Source organism: Plectrocnemia conspersa, unplaced genomic scaffold (assembly GCF_051122295.1).
Source record: "Plectrocnemia conspersa isolate PC_06_02 unplaced genomic scaffold, ASM5112229v1 ptg000002l, whole genome shotgun sequence".
Lineage (NCBI taxonomy): Eukaryota > Metazoa > Arthropoda > Insecta > Trichoptera > Polycentropodidae > Plectrocnemia > Plectrocnemia conspersa.
Genome location: NW_028277166.1, coordinates 6,774,344 through 6,796,338, shown reverse-complemented (window position 1 = coordinate 6,796,338; position 21,995 = coordinate 6,774,344). Strand labels below are relative to the sequence as shown.

Genomic DNA, 21,995 nt, shown 5'->3' with positions numbered 1-21,995 from the left:
ACCAGTAATTGCATAACATATACAAACATACATAAATCCATAGTATTATTGTTTCAAACATGACTTGCAGAAAGAGCCTCATAAAATTTATTTATTTATTTGAGTAACTGTCTGAAGGGACATCAATTGAATGGTAATATGGTTACTAAAAGGTCGGTGTATATTGGGTATAAAAATAGATAAGATTTATCTTAATGATACTTGTTTCGACATTTAGTTAAATTATTCACACTGACGAAACTTACGTCTTGAAATACAGTAGTACCAAATGCTACCGTAACTGCACTCACATAAATTCGCACCACGTGCAAACGCCGCGTGCATAACTTCCATTTTCTATTTTGAACGAGCTCAAAACCAGACGACATTCCGTTTAACTGACCGTTAAAATTTAACTGCGGCGAATATAACAGCCATTGATTTTATTTTTGCAAACGTTCACGCTTTCGGTATATCTGTCGTTATTTTATTTTTTCGCGTTTGAAACGAACCGGTCGGAACGTTAAAAATGTCGGTTATCGGCTGCGGTTATGTTTTTATCGGTTAACCGGAATTGGACGAGATTCTTCTCTTTTTACATGCATGTAATACGATACTACGACCTTCGCCATTGAGAAATCTCTCACGAATCATTTGACGATTGTTTGCGTTCCGAGAAATATTAAGAAAGGTGTCGCATAGCGGTTTATCACAAAATATTTATATTGTGTGAGAGAACAATTTATTAGTGCATGGTTTCCCAAACTACGTTCCGCGGAACACTGGTGTTCCGCGGATCCAAAATAGGTGTTCCGCGGAGCCTAAATAGATATTTCACAAAAATTTAGAGTAGATTAAAAAAATTGTTAGTCTTGCTAATACATAAAAATTGTTCATAAATCTGATAAAAAAGCTTGAAAATATGTGTTAAATATTCAACATTGATGTGTATAAAATCTGGAGGGAAAAGTTTCATAAGTCAGTGTTGTTTTTTTTAACTTTAAAATTTGATCGTATTTAAACAATATTTTTTTTGTTAATTAATCACACGATATTAGTGCTTGTTATACGAATTTTATTTATGTGACTAGATATGCTACTAGCAGTCACTGTATTTTGCATAAGCATGCACTGTTGACTAAAAAAATTTCCACAAATTTAAAAAATGTTATGAAGTAGCCGTGAAAATGATAAACTATGTAAAATCTAGACCACTTCAATCCAGATTATTTAAAATTTTGTGCGATGAAATGGGTAGTGAACATGAAGCACTTTTATTACATACTGAAGTGAGATGGCTATTCAGAGGAAAAGTACTATTAAGACTTTATGAACTTCGAAATGAATTTTTAGTCTTCTTGAAAGCACAAAATAGTTTGCAACATCATTTTATAAATTTTTTAACAAATCCTTCCTGGTTGATACATCTGCATATCTGGCGGATATTTTTACAAAGTGAAATGATGTTAACTCATAATTACAAGAGAAAAGTATTACAATTTTTAATATGAGAGATAAAATTGAATCTTTTGATAAAAAGTTACAATTTCAGATTCTATCGGTTAAATCTTATAATTTTGATTGTTTTCCTGTCTTGGATATGCATGTTTAAATGAATTGAATTTTCAAGTAGATAAAAAAGTTTCACAAGTATTTTTAGAACACCTATATTACTTGAAAATAACTCTTTCGGAATATTTTCCGAAAACTAGTAAGGACGATTCCTGGGTTCGGAATCCATTTTTCGTGACAGTAAAACCAGTGGGCTTAAGGGATTATGAGAATTTAGTTAATGACTCTGATTTGAAACAAAAATATCAGCCATTAAATGATTTCTGGGCGAGTCTGACTGAAGAGTTCCCCAAGGTGTCAAAACAAGCTCTGGTTTGTTTACTTCCGTTTTCCACGACGTATTTATGCGAAGTGGGATTTTTTAAGTATATTGCAACAAAAACAAAATACAGAAATAGACTCCACGCCACGGCAGATATGAAAATACAACTAACCAAAATTGTGCCTGATATAAAAAAAATTGTTATATAAGAACCCAAAATCATCAGTCATTAGGAGTTTTATTTATTTGTATTTTTATGTTTATTAAATAAATTTAATAACATTTTTTTAATAACATGTTTTATTTTATTATGAATTACCCAGCCTAAAAAATAAATTAAGTGTTCCGCCAAAATTTTCGGATTTGCCAAGTGTTCCGTCGCTGAAAAAGTTTGGGAAACCCTGTATTAGTGTATATTTTATTTTTGTGCATATTTCTATGCGTAATGAAACCTAATCGCGATCACGAGGGCCTTCACAATCAAACTTCTTAATATACTGCTGTCAATCACACAGGCTGTCAATCAGTACGTTTAATTAAAAAATAATTTGACTGTTTGTCATAAGTCATGCTTACGATCTCATAATGGACTACGTGTGTGTTTATTTCTATAATTAAAATAAATAACTTTATTTCTACGTAAAACCAAAACCTAATAGAAAATCTTCTCTCTAAATATTTAACAAAAATCAAAAAAAAAATTGCAAACCTAATACTTTTTTGTCGTGGAATATTTTATTGAATGAAGCAAAATGCTATAAAGCATCTCACATTTAAAGCCATCGCGCGCTTTATTATACAATATTGTATAAGCATTTTCGCATAGATTGTGCTAAAATTCATTTTTTGATGAATCCTGCGTGCGGATTACGCACGCCCATATCTCTCATTCACTCTCGGCGCTTAACACGCGAGCAAGCGAAAGGGAAAGTATCTCACCATACGCGCCTGATACATATGTACATATTTATTAAAAAAAAACGATTCTTATCATATATGATATCATGATCAAGAAAAACTTTAATATCATCCTGATGCAAATTTTCCGCATTATACTTTCAAGGTTGTAATCTTCTACACCCTTTGATCGTTTTTTCTCCCTCTTTCTTACATTATTAAAATACATAATTCTATGGGTACGTGCGTTGCATATTATTGTGTACACTGCAAAGGTACACTAGCGTATTACGTCAACGTTATTCTAGTCACGAGTCCGGTTTGAATCGCACTCGTTTCAAACACGACAAATCAGATGTCGTGCGTTAAAATGACCCGAGAATGATACGAGAACACGAGGACAATTAATTTTCATATACAATCCCACAAAGGTACGCTCACCGAAATATTAAAAAAAAAATTTTCGCAATCAATCTATAGCCATTAAGGATTACCGACTAATTGAGCGAGTATATCACAAGAGCACAAAAACAATGGCGTTTCATAGATCATTACCCAATTTACGTGTAGATCACGAAAGAGATAGGAGGTTGTTGCACACGGATACTCTCACGTGATAGGCTACGTATTTTTTTTTGCAAATGACGTCACGATTTGTTTTACCTGCGTCATATACATAGGAATTGTTACGCATGAGAAAACAATAATTAGCGGATCGAAAGGGGAGGTGTGCTTTGAAAGCGATACAACTATTAATTAATATTTATTGCTTATAGCCATGGGTTAGATTAAAACATAATATGACAAAATAAGTATATTTAAAATAAAGTTATCTTTTAAAAACACCATTTAAAGTACACTGGAAACATATAAACAATAACGAATTCGCAGCAATGAAAATCTCGTTAAAATTAAAAGACAATGCTATCATTGTAACGTGTTTGCAATTGAACTGTAAACACTCAACGCATAAAATATTTTGTATTACAATGATATTTTCTTTGTCTTTATGTTTTTGCTATCTGCTTCTTTGATAACCCTTGCCTTTTTGCTTCAAAACGAACCCGAGCCTTGGGAAACCAATGATTCCGGACCTCATGACAAAAATGGAATTTTATATATTTTTAACATCGTAATATAATTTTTTGAATAAATAATAATAGGTACGAGTTAACCCTTTCCATGCTATAAATAAATATAAAAATTAGCCACGGTTGCGACATATTTTCTAAAATCATATTTTATGCGAAATATTTTAATTAGGCATTAAAAATATCTACCTGATAATTAGTCGTGTTTTCATCTAAACCGAATTTTGCCCAATAGAAGAGCGCAAAAAACAATTATCCCTTCTCAGAAGTCAAAAATCCACGTCAAAAGCAATAAAATCGTGTCGTCGCCGTCGCAGTGGGAACGCTCGTTACCGAGCGTTCCCACTGCAACGGCGCCGACACGATTTTATTGCTTTTGACGTGAATTTTTGACTTCTGAGAAGTGATAATTGTTTTTGCGCTCATCTATTGACCAAAATTCGGTTTGAAAATACTTTGATCAGCCCTCTTATATATATAATATTTTTAAAACATAGTGTCATATCGAAATGCGACAAACTGGAGCAATATGTAAGACGCGATAACTGTCTGTATTTATTCTTCCGCTTATTTCCCCCTGAGAGATTCAATACGACGCCATAAACTGATGTTGAAAACAAATGTTTCTGTTTGCCATAATTGCCAAATATTTTTAGCGGAGCTCGTATACCATACAATTGTGCAAAAAAATTCTACAAATAAATGTAGTGCGTTTCTTAATAGTTTCAAGCGTTGAAAATATTCCTTTCGGAATAAAGTAACACGTTTATGTTATAGATTAGAACAATTATATATAAGATGTTTGATCATTCACACACATAAGAAAATGTTTCCATTTAGTTAGCTATTTATACTAGTAAGATCTATTGATATTTTAACGGTGAATAGATAAGGCATTGTGGAAGATTTATATTTATCGCATCAATATTATTAACACAAGATAAGGCACGTAAAAATTGAGTTACATAACATAAATGGGATCACAAATATCATAATAATCGTTTCGATTTCCTGTTTGTTTAATCATTGATGGACAGTTTAGGCAGACAACAATACGCAATTGCAACAATAGCAATATTATACGCACACGTGAATGAATTTATGAATTGGCACTAAGAGTCGTTAATATATGTGTGCAATTTGAGCTGCAACAATTTAAGTATAATACATGCATATGAATGAATTTATGAATTAGCTCAAAAATCGTCATTGAGAGTACGTAAAATAAACTACATTTCGGACATTTAACAATTTAATTATGAAACAGTACAAAACATTTTTTTCAACCAAAAGTTATTAAATAGAAAAACACAAAGCCAAACTACGTAGTAAGGCGAATTCTGAATTTCTTACCCACATAAAAGTGCAAAAATGTTCGCTTCCTATGTCTACATCTACAGGTAATTTTAGAGCAATGTTCAATTGAAAGAATACGCGAAAGTTTGTCTAGTAGATATTATATTACATTTTCACTATGATGCATAAATTTACAGATATTCGATATTGGTTTATTACCATTTGTGGTTACAGTTTATAGGAAAAACCTACTAATAATTTGATTTGATACGTTATATACTTGGGTTTGTACATACATACATCACTCATAACCCTGCATAGTTATTTTAAGACGAAATGATGCATCATTGTTGTCTCAAATCTCTAATGAACATATTAGGTAATCTCGAAATAATTGTCGTATATTTTAATTTAAGTGCTTTAGCCTTTAACCCTCTGGGGAGTATCGCCGTACATGTACGGCGGTCAATCTATCACTGTTTTGAGGTAACCAAAATAGTAGAAGAAATATTTAATAAATAAAAAATATCCAAACTATTTTTATTTTTTTAAATTTTAATTAATGTAAATAATTTACAAAGAAAATAAAAAAATACAAAATAAATGAACATAAACAAAATATTTAAGGCTCTGTATTGATAAAACATACTATTACACAGTAACTACTATTACAATTAACACAGAATTATAGATTTTTTTACTAAAATATACTATTAATAAAATATTAATAAACAAATAACAACAGAAATAGTTATTAAAAATACGTTAAATTAACTTACTCCCAGGTGTATACTAACAAATTAACATATGTGAATAAATTAACTCATTACTCAAAAGGTTACGTATTTTGTTATATCTGTGTTGAAGTACACCTAGACTAAGTTTTCATAAATATCAATGTTTATAAAAACGATGGCAAATTTTTTACTTAGGGAACAATTTATACGAAATTGTACGTTATAAGTGAAGTGATTCCTTAGATATTCATAAATATCAAAGATGGCTTAAAAAATTGAACAGGAAATTACAATATCAAGAATAATCCTGGATGTGGGAGACCTGCAACGAAAGACGACGATGTCATGGCTGCAGAAATGGAAGCAAATCATACTCAAACTATCCATCAGCTAGCCGACAAATTAAACCGGTCCGATTCAACAGTACATAAGACAATTAAGCAAATTGGGAAGGCTTGGATATTGGACAATTATTTGATAACCGGAGATGAAAAATGGATATTGTACGACAATAATCGTTGTAGAAAACAGTGCTTGTTTAAAAATACTGTATTTTTTGTGTGTATGATGGGATTACAAAAAAATAGTACATTACGAAACTCTTAAACCTGGCCAAACAATAACAGCAAGCTTATATTGTATACTGCACTTATCTACATAAGTTGAATAATTCTTCAACATGACAATGCGCGTGTTGATGTGTCAAAATTGACTCCAGATAAAATCAAGAAACTTTGCTTGAAGGTATTATCGAATCCACCTTATTCTCCAGACCTTGCTCCTTCCGTCTAACATTTATTACGATCGGCAGATGATGTAAAAATGGGGCTATTAGAATCCATGAAATATTGTGCATCGAAGCCTGCGACATATAATGCTAATGGAATTAAAAAAATGAAAAGGTTATATCTTTAGAATAAAAATATATTTCGAATCATTTAATTGAAAATAAATTATTGAACTTCGGGTTTACTTAATAGTTTTATAAATATAAGATATTTCTTCTACTTATCAAATAGCATGACGTACTATACGGTCCATCAGGACACTGATAATATTGGTATTCACACAAGTCGCACCTTTTGCTACGCATGTTATATATAATTAATGCTTTCAGTACAAAAAATATCTCTTATATTAATTAAGATGTGTTTATAATCAAGGAGCCGTCATTCTGGTCCTAAGTATTAAAATGTTGCTGAGCAAGTGACGTGACGTATCGCGTAAGCCCATATACATATATATATATATAACAAAAATATTAAAGACTAATAAAGATATGTTTAGCTTAAGTTCTAGAACCGGTAAAATGTGATAATGTATTATAGAAACCCTAGTCTCCTATATTATTGACAATTGATGAGTGAAGTGATCCAGTTAGTGCATAAATGACATATTTACCTACTCTCCAACAACAAAGTCACTGTCAACGTCATTACATCACTCTCTTTCGATAGAGTCGAACCACTTTTTTCGCAAATATTTTCGCAACACCCCTGTAGGTCCTGGTCGAGATATCGAAAACCGGTTCGTGGTATATGCAACTGTTGGTATCTGTGTTTTAATGCCATTCGATGACTGCATACATGACGCCATTCGACAAGGCTTTTTATTATCTATACCACATATTTCTAAAAAAATCGAATGAAAGAATACACACAAGACAAGGTCTTTAAGAACATAGTTATATAAGAGAAAAACAAGCGCAAATATGACATCATTCATATTTAGATCGGAAACATATTCATGAACAATTCATTGCGAATTATTACATATAATTGTCTATTATAAATATTATACAAATTTGGAGTGAATTTATCGAGTTTGCGTATTTTACATAATCAGATTTTAAAACATAGGCCACTCGCTCAAATCTGAAGAAAGTAGGTGCCTGTACGAAATTTAATTTACAACTTTGAGCGATGTTTGTAACTCGCCGTAAATATAATTAATTATGTAGAACTGCGTTGCAAAAAAGATCCGGGAAGTGCTTTGAAATTAAGCATAAATTTTGCAATTAAAATCGTACGAAGAAAAAATGCGGTTTAGAGTTCCGAGAAAGATTCGCTGAATATACAATAATTTTGTATGAAAATATCTATAAATATTCGAGGCAAGACGTATGAATCGCAATTAAAACCTTAACAGGATGCGAGAATGCAAAAAATCTGAAGAGTTGCAATATGCAGTTAGTTTAACTTAAAACCGTTTCGCACACACAGAAACAGGTTTAACAACCGTCGGATTTCTCCATTATTATTTTATACATTAAATTGATTTATTTATATTTTATAATCATCGTAGATTATAGAGACGAATAAAATCGTTAACGTTAACGTAACGCGAATACGATATTGATTACCGTTAAGTATCGGAGAATAGTCGGGTTAATCTCTGGTTATTATACCAATTATACGTTGAACGTAAATGCACACATATGTAAATATATCGTATTACACGATGACATAATGTAAAACGATACATTCTAAGTATGCCACTATAAGATAAGAGGCATGTGAAATAAACATTATATATCCAGATACAAAAAAAACAATGCAACTGAAAAACACGTAAGCGATTATAAACAAAAAATCATATGGATGTACTTTGTTGTTAACTGGGAGCGGTCTAACAATGAAGTACCTCAAAAATTTCAGAACATAGTAGGGCATTTTTCTAGCGCAATACACACGCGTCCTTCTTTCAATGAGGGCAAACTAGATGTTTCTCCCCATCATTTTTCACACGTTCTCACGCTCGCTCCGGGATTTGCCAATTTTCTCCGCTTTTTCTGCGTAATGCAATTTATTATTGCAACCTCTCTGCTTATATAGAGACGGATCTCGTCTCAGAGCCGAAACTCGGGCGATGAGAATTTATTTTTACCTAAAAACATGGCTCGAGGAAGTTCGTGATGGGAAATTACAACTTCTGTACAGCGCCAGAAGATGCTCGCTTCCTTTTTCTTCAACTCCTTCTTTTACATCCACATACACACATAACTTTAGCAAAATTCACTTAATACCGTCGCGAAACTCTTGCGACCTACTCTCATATCAAATTCTGATCATATATAAGTTACATTTTATATTAAATAAAAAAAAAACATTACAAATAAAACTAGCAATAACATAATTAATAACACTAGCCGCAGGCTACTTTGAACTGCACCGCAAACACATCTGACAGCAATTAATCAATTTTACGTTATCGGTTTAATCAACAACTATTTATATTAAACGAATAATATGACGAAATAATGAGAGTATTAAAATAATTAAAAATAATATAGCAATATAAAAAACGCCTAGATCCATGTGTAACGCATAAAATAAGTCGCGCTTTTAACAATGATTTCAACTTTGACTAAATGTATTCATCAATTACATGTTATTTTTGTTTTATTTTATTAGTGTCAGGACTACCTCTTGAACGTGATACTGAATTTATCGCAATAACTTGTTAAAACCCTAATAAAATAAAGTGTTATAGTTATTTGCGACGTGGCTTTCGTAGGTGTTATACAAGCGCGCATGCCGATTGAATATTTAGGCGGATTAGGATAACTTGAAAATGCACCTCAACAAAACAAATGTCAGCTTCTATATAAATACAAAGAAATAACTGTTCATACAAATACCGATAAATCAGTGGAATGGACTTGCCAGGTATTCGAACTATAAGTGCCTAGTAAAAGCGTTGCCGAATTTCCAGCTGTTCTGGCCGTTACTTATAAGATAGATTATGGACAGTAACAATCTTGCCCAACTATAAAGTAGTGCGAATATAGCTCTCACGACACTTCCACCTAGAACTTACATCATAACTTTACGTGGCAACAAGCAAAGCCACTCTCCATTTCACGCCAGAACTAGTCTAGCTACTAAGTCCAAAATCCAAGAGTTTAACACGATCTTATAAGACGACTTGGAGACTATGTTACGCAGATGAGGTTACGAAATGTTATTTTTTATATTAAATATTAAAATCAGTGTAATTTATATAAATAGTTGATAAACATTTACAATAATAACATACTATTTGATTTTAAGATTTTTTTTCTATAAAACACAACATATTCGATGTTTTAAAATTATATATTAATAATAAATTGTATTTAAATTTAAAAAACGGTTAATTAACACTATTTTGTCTACTTTCCGTTATTTTTTTAACGGGTACGAAATTAGCAATTTAATATATGTATTATACAATATCGTGCATATGAATTGTGCAAATAATCAGGAAGTGAATATGAAAATTGTAAATCACGATTAATATCTCACATATTTGAAGAATAACCATTATCACAATAAACATTTTTAGCAATATGACTTTTTATACAAAATTATTTATTTATTTACACGAAATATGAAAAAAAAATTATTGATTATTTTAAGTTTTTTAAATTTTAAGGAATAATACATACATATATTATCATTCAAAGTTTTAAATTTAAACATGCATTGTTTAGTCAGTTTAATGTTAAGAACAACCAATGTGATATTTTTGCCTACATTTTTTTGTGATAATAGTGGTTTAACGATTTTTTCCTTAACGGAGCTTGTACTGCCAGCACTATCCTTTCTAACAATAAAACAAATTTCGAAAAATGTGGACATATTTGGCACTTTTTCATAAAAGGTCTTCAATTATGTTTATTTACTAATTGTGCGTGAGATAGAACATTTCTCAAAAAACTGTAACCTATACGTTTGAAAAATCAAGAAATTTTAGGATATTTTCTCAAAAATGGCCATTAAAAAATAATGTCATGTTATTGGTTGTTCACCGGAAAGGATGCACCGACAAGTGTAAGAGCACAAGGCAATATTGTATTATTGCATAGATGTCTTATACATTTTTTATAACACGCTCTTGAAGAGCCGAGTTTAAAGTAAGGTTATTCGTGCAACATTTGTTTTTATATTATAATTAAAAACAGCTGCAATAAAAAATTAACTGATATTGTATCTGGGAATTAGTTATCATATCTACTCGACGAAATGTTATCATATATTCCAAATGATCAAAGCTCAAAAATAGCTAGAATATGTAGAGCCATCAATAAATATCCTAGCATATTCTTTCCATAAATGTGCTTTTGACATTTGCGTTTCTTTAAATTTTATGAATCTATAGAAATAATAAATCTTATTTAACCGAAAACATGTAATAAAAAATTAAGGCTATGTTATGCATGTTTTTTTTAATAAAAAACATCATTAGCTATTCTAATATAATATGGTCTTACATACCATTGGAAAAACATAAGGTATAAAATACGTTATATAATAAGGGAGTCCTGTATTCCGTTACCATACAGTCCGTAATGACACTGATAATATCGAGCTGCGACTCGGGTGATGTAACTCGTCGAGATAAAAATATATTATGTCGTGTCTATAAAGTTTACCATAAAAGCTAAAGACCTCCTCGAAACATTCTACGAATAGCTTTGAATCTGGTAGCTGAGAAAAACCTGGAACCTTCATAACAACAGGATTCAACAACGAAACGCAAAATAACAAGATAAAGTTGGTGGCATCGGTGGGATTCACCGAGAACCGCCAATTTATAACAGTAATATATCAATGTTTGTGTCTGTGCTATAAATTATGAAAATCCAGGTTTAATTTTAAACAATTTGTCAGCAAATTCTTGATTTGGTCTTAAATTACTCTAATATGAAATGCTATTTAGTTGCATACAACGTTAATTTGTGCCATTATTTATATCATTATATTTTATTGTACACCTAAGCAAAGTAAATAAATTATAGGTAATGATCAGTAACTTTCAGAAATGATTTAAATGGTTTGTAAACATATAATATACGTATAATAATCGTTTCGCCTTCACCCCAATATATAATTCAATATACAACTTTCCTACTGCAATATTATCAAATAAATATTGTCATTGTTATAATACATTAAACGTAAAGATAACCTTACGAACGTTTTGTGTCAAATATTTGTGATAAATGTTACACAAAACGACCAGGAAATGCAATATTTATCTATGAGCAGTTTAACGCTTCGATTGACACACACGTGTTGTGTGGTAAAGATGAAAAAAATTAGAAGCCTGTTGACATTGCTATTCATGAATGGGACGGTATTCTACCTGCGTACTGCGTTTCGACATAATGGGATTAAAATTTATGAAGGGCCTATTTATTTTACGTGTTCGCTACCATTTCGTAGAACACATATATAATACACATGTGTTTAGCATGTAATCAACATAAATGCATTAATTGATATAAATTGAGCCAATATTTACCTGCAACTGGAGATAGCTTCCGCATAACGCACCATCTCGATTTCCACTGAAAATTTAAGGTAAAATATATAAAAACAATATACATATTTTATAATATATAGCGTAATGTATTTTACCTTTTTTCCATCTCTGAATTTGACCGTACCCTCAATTATAGAGGTTTGATTTGCGCCACTGTTTTCTCCCGCTTTTTCAAGGGTCATTTTGAATTGGCGTTTCAAAACCGATTACAACAATTCACAACAGCACATGTTCACAGTAATTCACAAATGCAACAATAATGCACACATTCAGTATTGTTCGGATGTAAACAGTGCGATAATAATATTTTTATATGTATCGATATAAAAGTTTATTGTCGTATGAAACACTTAATATTGATTTTGAAAGTTTTCTCGATTTTTATCAAATATTTTTTTTAATTCGCACGAAAAATACGAAAAAACTTTCAAAGTATCGTCGATTCCGTTAGAAACGACACTGTACAACCGCGACACCCGGCACGCCGCGAGTAACTAAATTCAATTTCACGTCGCGAATGCACTTTGGTCGAAATAGTCTGCCGCGCGACCATTGTTCGCATAAATAATTTAATATTATAATGTAATCGTTAAAAAAAAATTAGAGCTTTATGAGTAAAAACTCAGTAAAAATCACAACTACATATTATAATAAAATAAAAGAAGAAATTAAACATAAGAGAAAAATATTGAAATCAAAAATTTAAATATTAATATTTATTATACCCAGTAGCAAATCTCGAAATAAATTTAGTTGTTTAAACTCAAAGCTGAATCCAAAAACGTTTATTGCATTTGATGATGTGGGAAGAGCCTGCCAAAACGTCAGTTTACGCTATTCGCCCCACATAAGGCGGTGTTTGCGAATCCGCAAAAACGGTTGTCAAATCTGGAACTACTGTGACAACACTGAAGCGGAACACTTCACCTGTAACAATGATCAGAAAATGAAACATTTGCAGCGGTATAATTGCGTCTCATTTCCAACCTGTCATCACACATTCGCTAAACATAACTCGCTATTTATTTTTAATGTCAACAAGTCCGTGCACAAACAGAAAGCTAAAAATATTTTACAATGCTGAACCTTTGCTCAGCTTATTTATATATAACATTTTCAAAAAACTATCTGACACTCATAACCAGGTAAATTATTATTGATCATTTGTAAAATTTAATTTTTAATAATAATTGAATTAAATTATTAATTTACATCCAATAATAATGCATAGTCATTATTAAATTTAATATTCAGTGCTGTCACTTTATATTTCGACTTCTTTACACTTTTTTCCACTTCTTCAGAATTTCTCTGTCTTCGCTGTTAAATTTAAATTGATACATACGTAGTTATTGCGTAAATCTTTACTATATATTCAGTATTTTTAACTCCTAGTTCTGTAAAGATAAAATTTGCTTTTACAAATGTTTTGACATAATATTTATTTTATGTTGTAAAATAGATTAAAAAATACATTTATATGAAGATGTAGAAGTTTTAAAATCATTTGAGACATATTTTTTAAAATCTAATTAGTATTAAAATTAAGTTACTTTTAAGCAATAAAACATATCTTTATTGTTATAATAGTTGAAAAATCATTGTAATATAACAATGTAAGCTCGTAGTTGTCACAAACAATAAACGAAACAATGTATTTAATATATAAAAATTTAATATATTTAGAGCAGGTATTTTAATTAATATTAAATTACAGAAATAAAAACATGTTATTTAAAATAGCGCCGAATCAACACAAAAAAATCTTCAAAGTCCACAGAAAAGCATCTGCGTTCACTTCGAGCGCCAGATCTGGTCCAGTCAAACGGCCACGTTGAAGCGCCATGAGTTGTATTTGATTTTTGAGACGATACGTATCTATATCATATTATTAAGTTATTGTATAAATTGTACAGCTGTATTTCAACTTTTGTAACTTAATAGTCGCGATTATAAAATTAAAAATTAAATTAAAATCGTTCATCAAATACATCATTTATTTTTCATATTAGTAGTCTAAATTAGAATCGGGCAAAGTTAAAAAATCACATTTTCCAATGTATATATTTTAAAATTTATTTATTAAAAAATAAAAATGAAAAGTGGCTACTTTGGGTAGCTTCATTAACTTTAAAAATAATACATTTAGAGGGAGTTTAAAGCTTGAGTGTAATAGGAATGTCACATATTGTTGACGCCCGATTCACCTATTGTATGCGTTCGGACGGAAATGTCCATGTTTGACAGACTAGTCGGTTCCGATCGTTGTTACGAAACGGTCGGACTTTATAACTAAATGTATGTATTGAAGTGCTAACGTAAATTCCTGTTCTAAATAGTAAATATTTACAACAGACATGCGTAGATATAATTAATAAGACGAAATAGCAACATACAAGGCCGGCCCGAAAATATTCAGCTCCCCTGGCTCTAAAAAAGGTTATCGCGAAAATTTTTGTTTAAAAACTATCTCGTAAATTTTTCTTTAAGAAGGTTAATGGGGGATCGATTTCCACGAAAGCTACAGAAAGAAAAAAGGTTGTCGTGGATAAATTTGTTTCAAAACTATTTCGGATTTTTTTATCGAAGAGTACGAATTCGTGAAAGAGCCAAAAAAAGGTCTTCGCGGAAAATTTTGTCTTATAAACCATCTTAGGATTTTTGTGTGAAAAGAATAAATTGCTGCTGGAGCTAAAAAACGGTCATTTTGAAAATGTTGTTCAAATACCATTTCCGATTTTTTTCGAGGAATCAGAGAGATATCTATACCGTGGTAAATAATCAAATGGCGCCCTCATTCGGAGTAAATGGCGCCCCTTTTGAGGCTGGTGCCCCGGGCTGCCTCTGGCAACATTGGAATACAAAAAATTGTCGTCTTTGCCTCCTGATTTCTCAATTCGTGCATAGATTAGACTCTCGTTTCGTGCATACAATGATTTAAAAATTATTTATAATTTAAACTTAAAAATAAACGCATGTGCCAAACATTAGTGCTACACAAAATAAAATATATATTTTTTATTTTTCGTAATTTTTTTTCTAATGCGGCTTCCATAAATTATGTCACAGGTTTTTTGTGATTTTTTTACCCCCCCATGTCACAATATGTTATTGAGCCAGACTCCTGCTTGTTTCACACTGTCACAATTCCGCTGACCGCACCGCCCCCCCCCCCCCCAACATGTACATAATTTATGAAAACCATCTAACACGGTTTCAAAGTGCTTATTAACGAGCCGGTACTGATATTTATTTAAATAAATTGCTATTTAAATTAAAGAATTTTTTATGTTTGGTTAATCGCGAGCTACATGATTTATATTCTCGTTCAGTTAGTTTAATATTAAATTAGAACTTTGTATTTTAATAAATGAAATATCTACATTTATCTAATAATAAATATATTATTATCTTTCACGGCATTTTAAAACAAATACATTTATAAGCCCAATGTTTTTATGTATTTTCATTACATAATTTAATTTGACACATTATAGATTTTTGGCCATTTTAACCACTTGGCAACACCGTCTATTTGCTGCGCGCCTAGCTCTCACCTCCTCGACATGATGTCGCAGGGGCAAGCTTTTGCTCGCACTGAAATAATACAAGCGGTCGTTAAAATTTCCGTCGTCTCTATAGCTACGTTTTTCACCATAAAATGGCTGATGAATCAACTCGACCCGACAAACAAACAAAAGACAAAAGCTAAAGAAAAGGCCAAGGAGCGCTTACAGAGGTACAAATATGACAAATTGAATATCTCTAAGAAATTCGCTTCTATATACTTATGCTTACTCACTTGAAATTTTTAGACTTGGTTTAAATAAGAAACAAAATGTCTGTCTTGAAAATCTCACCGATTATGAGATGATGATTGCAGCTCATCTAGTGATACCTGAAGATATAACAGTAAGATTCATAATCGTCATTTATTATATGCTATTTTTTACATTGAATCAATTTTTTAGGTTACCTGGTCTGATATAGCAGGTTTAGACGATATCATTCAAGAATTGAAAGAAACGGTGATACTGCCTATTCAAAGGAGAGAGTTATTCTCTGATTCACAATTAACTCAACCACCGAAAGGAGTGCTATTGCATGGCCCACCAGGTAATTTCATCACGTACAACAGTGAGACTAAAGCCAAAACTTCTTATTATTTTGTAAAACATAGTTTTTGTTGGAAAAGTAAGCCTTCCAATGTACAGATTTCTTGACATTTAATAATCGAGTTTTGCATAATCATTTCTCAAGAGAATAAAAAATGTGTTTTATACAAAAATACATAAACTGTCACTGCGTCTTGAAACGAGAGAACTTAAACTTTTTGAGTATGCGTACACTAAAGTTACTGTAAGTTATTATTATCATTATGACTATCTTTATGCATATTTCTATAATCAATGAAATTTGAACATTAGTGAACATATTAAATATAAGAAAAATAATTACACCAGAGTACAAAATATTTTTAATTTTAGAGCATTCTATAACATTATTCTTCTTTCTGGTGTTTTTCTTTATTTTAATCTTCGCCCTATACCGTAATCGTTTTTATATGATAAAACTCTTGATGACTATTCCATAACTATATTCCATAACTTTAAATGGCAACAAATTAAATATCAGAATTTAAATAAACTTTGGGTCAAAATAAAAATCAAATATTACTCAGAATTTTATTAACACCCTGGTCATAATTATATTCAGCATCAGAATATCAAATGGTTAAAATCGCATACGGTCAGAACAAGAATATAGGACAAGTGGAATTAAAATATAGAACGATCGAGTGAATTAAAAAAAATATATCATTTATAAATTTAAATAGGCAATAAATTATTTGCTTTAGAAATATCTTATAAAATATCTCGCTTGCACCTGAACTATTGGACGGATTAGGTGCAAGCGAGCGTTGGTCAGAATATTCAACACCCGATAAATAACTCTCAACGATTTTATAATAATGAAATGAAACTATATTTGTTGTCTATTACTTACTTATTATCTTATCTTATTTGATATTTAAAAACAAATCACATGGCACGTTGACATTTGGTAATGCCAACGGAGTGCTTTCCAGTGAGATGAGTCGTGTCTAGGATGAGAAAATGCCTAAGGTCATGTATATCAATGATACTTCAGTCAAAGAGCGTATAGGGTCGTAGCGAAGTTTACTATTTACATTTTTTTTGCGAATGAACGAAGGGCTGAAACTATTTGCATTGGCGAGAATTATTGATTGCATTATTAAAATGTTATATACATAAACCTTTTCACGTTAGTGCGTCTATGGCCTGATACTCTGCAAGTTATAACTGCAGCTGAATTTTAATCAATTCATTCCATTTTTGCTTATTTATAGACTTGGATTGCAAATTCTAAACCTATAATTAAAATACAGCTCTTACAAAACGGTACTTTAGATGGTCGACTTTAAAGTTCTATTTCTCTTCATTGTGCCCGTAATATATGTAAACTTCTTTCATTCAAGAAGTTACATAAAATGATTATAGAAGTTTTCTCATAGATTCTAGAAGGTTTCACTAAGTTCTAAAAATAATTCAGAATGTTGTGAAATAGTCTTAAGGAAAGAAATCAATGAATATTAATATGTAATAGTTTTTTTAAAATCATTATTATTTCATATAATTCAAAATTTATTATCGTTATTTTTTTACTTTCTGAAATTGGGCAATTTTTTTGATTGGAAAACATTGTTACAGAAACGCAAAATTCCCACTTTTAAAACAGTCTGCTCAATATTTGAAATAAATTTATCAATATTTAATTACTCCAAGAATAACAAATGACGCGTAAGTGAGTTAGCGGCTCCTAACGATAGTTTTACAAATGCGGCACATCTTGTAATATGCTAAAAAAAATTTATTCACCTTACTATATTCTGAGGAACAGATATTGATACAGGGTAATCGCTAATTTTGTTTTTACTTATTTTAATCTCACATTACATAAGACATGGCCTCGTATTAACTAAGTGGAATTTAACATATAATTGCCTCATCTTATCTATTAGAGATTAATAAATTAATTAACGTTAAGAGCCGTTGACGCAAATATGCGTGGTTTCTAAACTAACATAAGGAGCTGCTAACGTGCTCATGCGTCTTTTAATATCAGGAAAGACGAATTTTCCATTTATTATAATATTAGCATTTTCATTAAAAATTGGCAGAATTGACAGATTACTAATCTCTCGAGAATTATGTTTTATTATCTGTGTATCTCAATTATGATTTTATCTCATTATTGATGTTAGATGGATCTGTTATATGATCTTATTGTAAATGTAAATGTTTCTTATCATAAAATTATGTTCTAGGTGTAGGGAAAACTCTGATTGCCAAAGCTACTGCTAAGGAAGCTAAAACACACTTCATCAACCTGGATGTGTCGATTCTCACTGACAAATGGTACGGAGAATCGCAGAAGTTAGCCGCCGCCGTCTTCACGTTGGCTGTCAAACTACAGCCTTGCATCATATTTATAGATGAGATTGATTCATTCCTTCGCTCTCGCAACCAGCACGACCACGAAGCCACAGCAATGATGAAAGCGCAATTCATGTCACTGTGGGACGGCCTCATAACCAACTCCGATTGCACCGTCATAGTTATGGGTTAGTATTTTATAGCTGATGTTTCATCTGTTCGATTGGTGATTTATAATATTTTAATCTATCAAAACAGGTGCTACGAATCGACCTCAAGATTTAGATAAAGCAATTCAGAGACGAATGCCGGCCACGTTCCACATAAACTTACCGAACGAAACCCAAAGAGAGAGGATATTAGAGCTAATATTGACGAACGAGCCGATAGAATATCACATGGACCTCAAACGCATCGCCCAATATACACCCGGATTTTCCGGATCAGACCTCAGGGAGTTGTGCCGCTTGGCTTCTGTGTATCGTATACGAGATTATATGAGACAGACAGGGGGAAATTCTTCACAGGTAATTATTTATCAATAGTTTCAATCAAACTGCACTATTAGTATTATTATTAAATAGATTTCGATAGAGAAAAAAGTCATATTTTAAAAACGAGCATTAAATGTAATATAGAAGTTTATCTAATTATTGTTATATTATTTTAGATGCCTGATGATAGTATAGAAAATGCTGAATCGCACAGTAGCGAAGATAATTTCGTAGACGCTGTGCGGCCGATCACAATGAGCGATCTCTTGACGTCACTCAAGAAGATGAAAGATTCCAAAACAGTCATGATGGCAAAAACTATAAATTATGATATGGAATAATTAAGCGTGTTATATAAATCTAAATCTAGTTAGCAAAATTGTTTTTTTTTATCAAGCGTTTTGGTGCCGGTGCATTTTGTTTTGACTATTTAATGCTGCAGAGACACCTGATTATCACACATTCTAGCCGTAATCTCGGCACCTCCTTGATTATGTACGAAAACTAATATAGTATTGTAAATTAGAAGTTATTTTTTATTATTATATATTTTGTTTCGATGAAAACATTTTGCATTTTCTTTATTCTGTGATTCCTTTTTGTTTTAAAATAACTAATGTCTTTGCATTCTTCGCGTTTTTGTGTGGTTTTTGTAGTAGGTGAGTTTCTCTTGTAGATCAATTACATCTACATTCTAAAGTTTGATTCAAAATTAAAACACTTAATGTTTTAAAAATTGAGTGCAGTATTAGATCAGTATGTTGATAATGTAGCGTTGATATTTCGCAACCATGATTATTATATATCCTGAACGCGTCCAACTTCAGCCAACGGTGTGATATGTTGTACAATGCTCTATTGTGCAATAAATTATACGACGCCCTAAAAATTATATCTTATTTTTATTTACTGTAAGATTTCTACATTAGTAAGAAATAAAGTTGTACAACTATTCACACAATCTTGTACAAAAATTTTATGTATGCGATATACCGATTTTTGAGGACACTATAATTGCCATAGTTATAATCATATTTCTATTAAACTTTTTTGACATCAAGATTTCCAGATTGTAAAATCTCTTTTAGCTTCATGTTTATACCTGCACATGTGAATGTTTTTAGTATCATGTTTATACCTGCACAATGAATATCTCGTTTGTTTATATTTGCGCTTACCGACAATGAGTATTTCCGCAAGCAATATCTTCTCTTTATTAAAATTGGGTATTTTAACTGGCTAGAAATTTTTTTCCATCTGCTAGAATCTTAACAGTCGAATGATATTTTTGAACTTTCAATTTGTTTTCCAGATTTATTAAAGTGTGGATTTATATATAATACAATATTAGCCACCATGATATTTTTAAAGGCGTAATGCCTTTAAAAATATCATGGTAGCTAATAACGTTACTGTTAATTTTGTTTTTAATTTATTAAACTTGTTCATATTATTTACTATTTACTAATCAATTGATTCGTATATATTAGTTGATGTAGTTGCGCTGATGACTCGGCATAATTTGTAGACACTAACCCAATTATTTTATGTTGTAACACATGAAATAATTGGTCGAAGTGTTTAATGCAGCATTAAAGTAGATTCGAGTGTCATTGATATACAAGTTGCTACAACTACAAAATAAATTATTGGAAATAATTTAAGAACAAAAGGCGACTGCAATACATCTTTCATAAACGCCAAAAGATGCAGTCTGTTCCCGAATATTATTAAACTAGTCTGTATCGCGTCCACGGACGGTTGTATAAGCTTTAAATAAATAGATGTGGTTTCTTATAATTGTAAGTCTTTAATTTAACTAATTTAAGAACGATAACCGAATTCACTGTAAACATTGTTTGAACAAAGCCACGAACCACGAAAAATATGCGAGATTATAATAAAATTCGTAAAAGCTAGGCAAATTTAACGAATCCCAAAAATATCGTTACAATGTTTGTTCTGAGCTTCTTTTACGCAACTGAAACGATCCATTTCTCGATCGATTGTATCGTGCTACGAAAATCGTCTGAATAACGGCTATACAAGATAGTATGTCTCGAAACTAAAATTTCATCCAAAGAAAATTATTATGACTAGTAATTATTGATATACTCTACTCATTTTTTCTCACTGGCGAAACAATTACAAGTAAGTATTATGGTAAAAAATCAACAAGATGCACCAAGAACAGCGTCAATCGAAAATAACATTTTTTTGAGTTTGATTATGAAATATTAACTGATCATCAGAAAGTGCATTTTGACATTTTATAGTAGCGGAAAAGCAGAAAAACGGCGTTTAGCGCAAATTGTGCTTAAACGTGATATATTGTAAACAGTACAATTTAAAGAACTCGAAAACCGTTTTACGAGCAGTTTGCCGCAAATTCTATCAATGCGTCAGTATTATAAGATATCAGATCAAACCACGACGAAATAGGACTGTTGATCTCCTTCCACTTCTCCGACCACATATAAACCGTATAAAAATCACTTCCCATTTAACATGACCTCGCACCAGTGGAGTTCACGCCAAATCGACGCAGACGACGCGTATGAGGCTAATACCATCGAATCCTGAAACTGCTGCCTTTTCTACTTTGATTGTCAGATCTGATCCAGCCGAGTAGTTGCCTTGAATCGCCAGGAGTTAACTTGCACTTCGACACGACAAACGGCCCAGCACATATGTATATCACAATATCAATTTATTGCACAACCGGAATTTCAACTAAAATAATTTATATATTTTTAAAATTTGATCTTAATAATAAACGCGATGTCTGGATTTTGTATATTCCCCACTAACAGCTTGAAAACATTTTATTACCATGTAATACATTTGTCGATGGAATTCAAAGGAAGCATATTCATATCTCAGCATTCTGATCGAATCTG

At 31.3% G+C, this 21,995-nt stretch overlaps 2 protein-coding genes and 1 long non-coding RNA gene across 3 annotated transcripts in view; 1 reads left to right on the top strand and 2 right to left on the bottom strand.

Moving 5' to 3' along the window:
- LOC148237490 (uncharacterized) overlaps positions 1–12,639 on the bottom strand; it is a 73,320-nt gene extending 60,681 nt beyond the window's left edge. Inside the window, exons 1-2 of the mRNA XM_088205061.1 lie at positions 12,239–12,639; positions 12,123–12,168 (exon numbers count right to left, since the gene is read on the bottom strand). Coding sequence (XP_088061187.1) covers positions 12,123–12,168; positions 12,239–12,325 — 133 coding nt within the window. The 5' untranslated portion in view covers positions 12,326–12,639. The remainder of the gene's footprint in view (positions 1–12,122; positions 12,169–12,238) is intronic.
- Positions 12,640–15,659: 3,020 nt separating this feature from the next.
- Positions 15,660–19,661, top strand: nmd (no mitochondrial derivative). Its single transcript, XM_088205419.1, has 6 exons — positions 15,660–15,882; positions 15,959–16,055; positions 16,115–16,259; positions 18,493–18,789; positions 18,860–19,128; positions 19,272–19,661. Exons 1-6 carry the CDS (start codon positions 15,710–15,712, stop codon positions 19,434–19,436), a joined length of 1,146 nt encoding a protein of 381 aa, XP_088061545.1. The 5' UTR covers positions 15,660–15,709; the 3' UTR covers positions 19,437–19,661.
- Positions 19,352–20,895, bottom strand: LOC148237488 (uncharacterized). Its single transcript, XR_015812625.1, has 2 exons — positions 20,234–20,895; positions 19,352–20,197 (listed from the first exon to the last, which is right to left on the bottom strand). It is a non-coding gene; the product is annotated as an uncharacterized LOC148237488 (long non-coding RNA).
- Between the last annotated feature and the right edge of the window lie 1,100 nt (positions 20,896–21,995).

What these genes read in the sequence shown, in the direction of transcription:
- nmd (XM_088205419.1), top strand. Translation starts at nt 15,710, where the DNA reads ATGATGTCGCAGGGGCAAGCTTTTGCTCGCACTGAAATAATACAAGCG. An exon ending in TTGCACCGTCATAGTTATGG is followed by an intron (nt 18,790 to 18,859) that starts GTTAGTATTTTA and finishes CTATCAAAACAG; the next exon opens with GTGCTACGAATCGACCTCAA. An exon ending in CAGGGGGAAATTCTTCACAG is followed by an intron (nt 19,129 to 19,271) that starts GTAATTATTTAT and finishes ATATTATTTTAG; the next exon opens with ATGCCTGATGATAGTATAGA.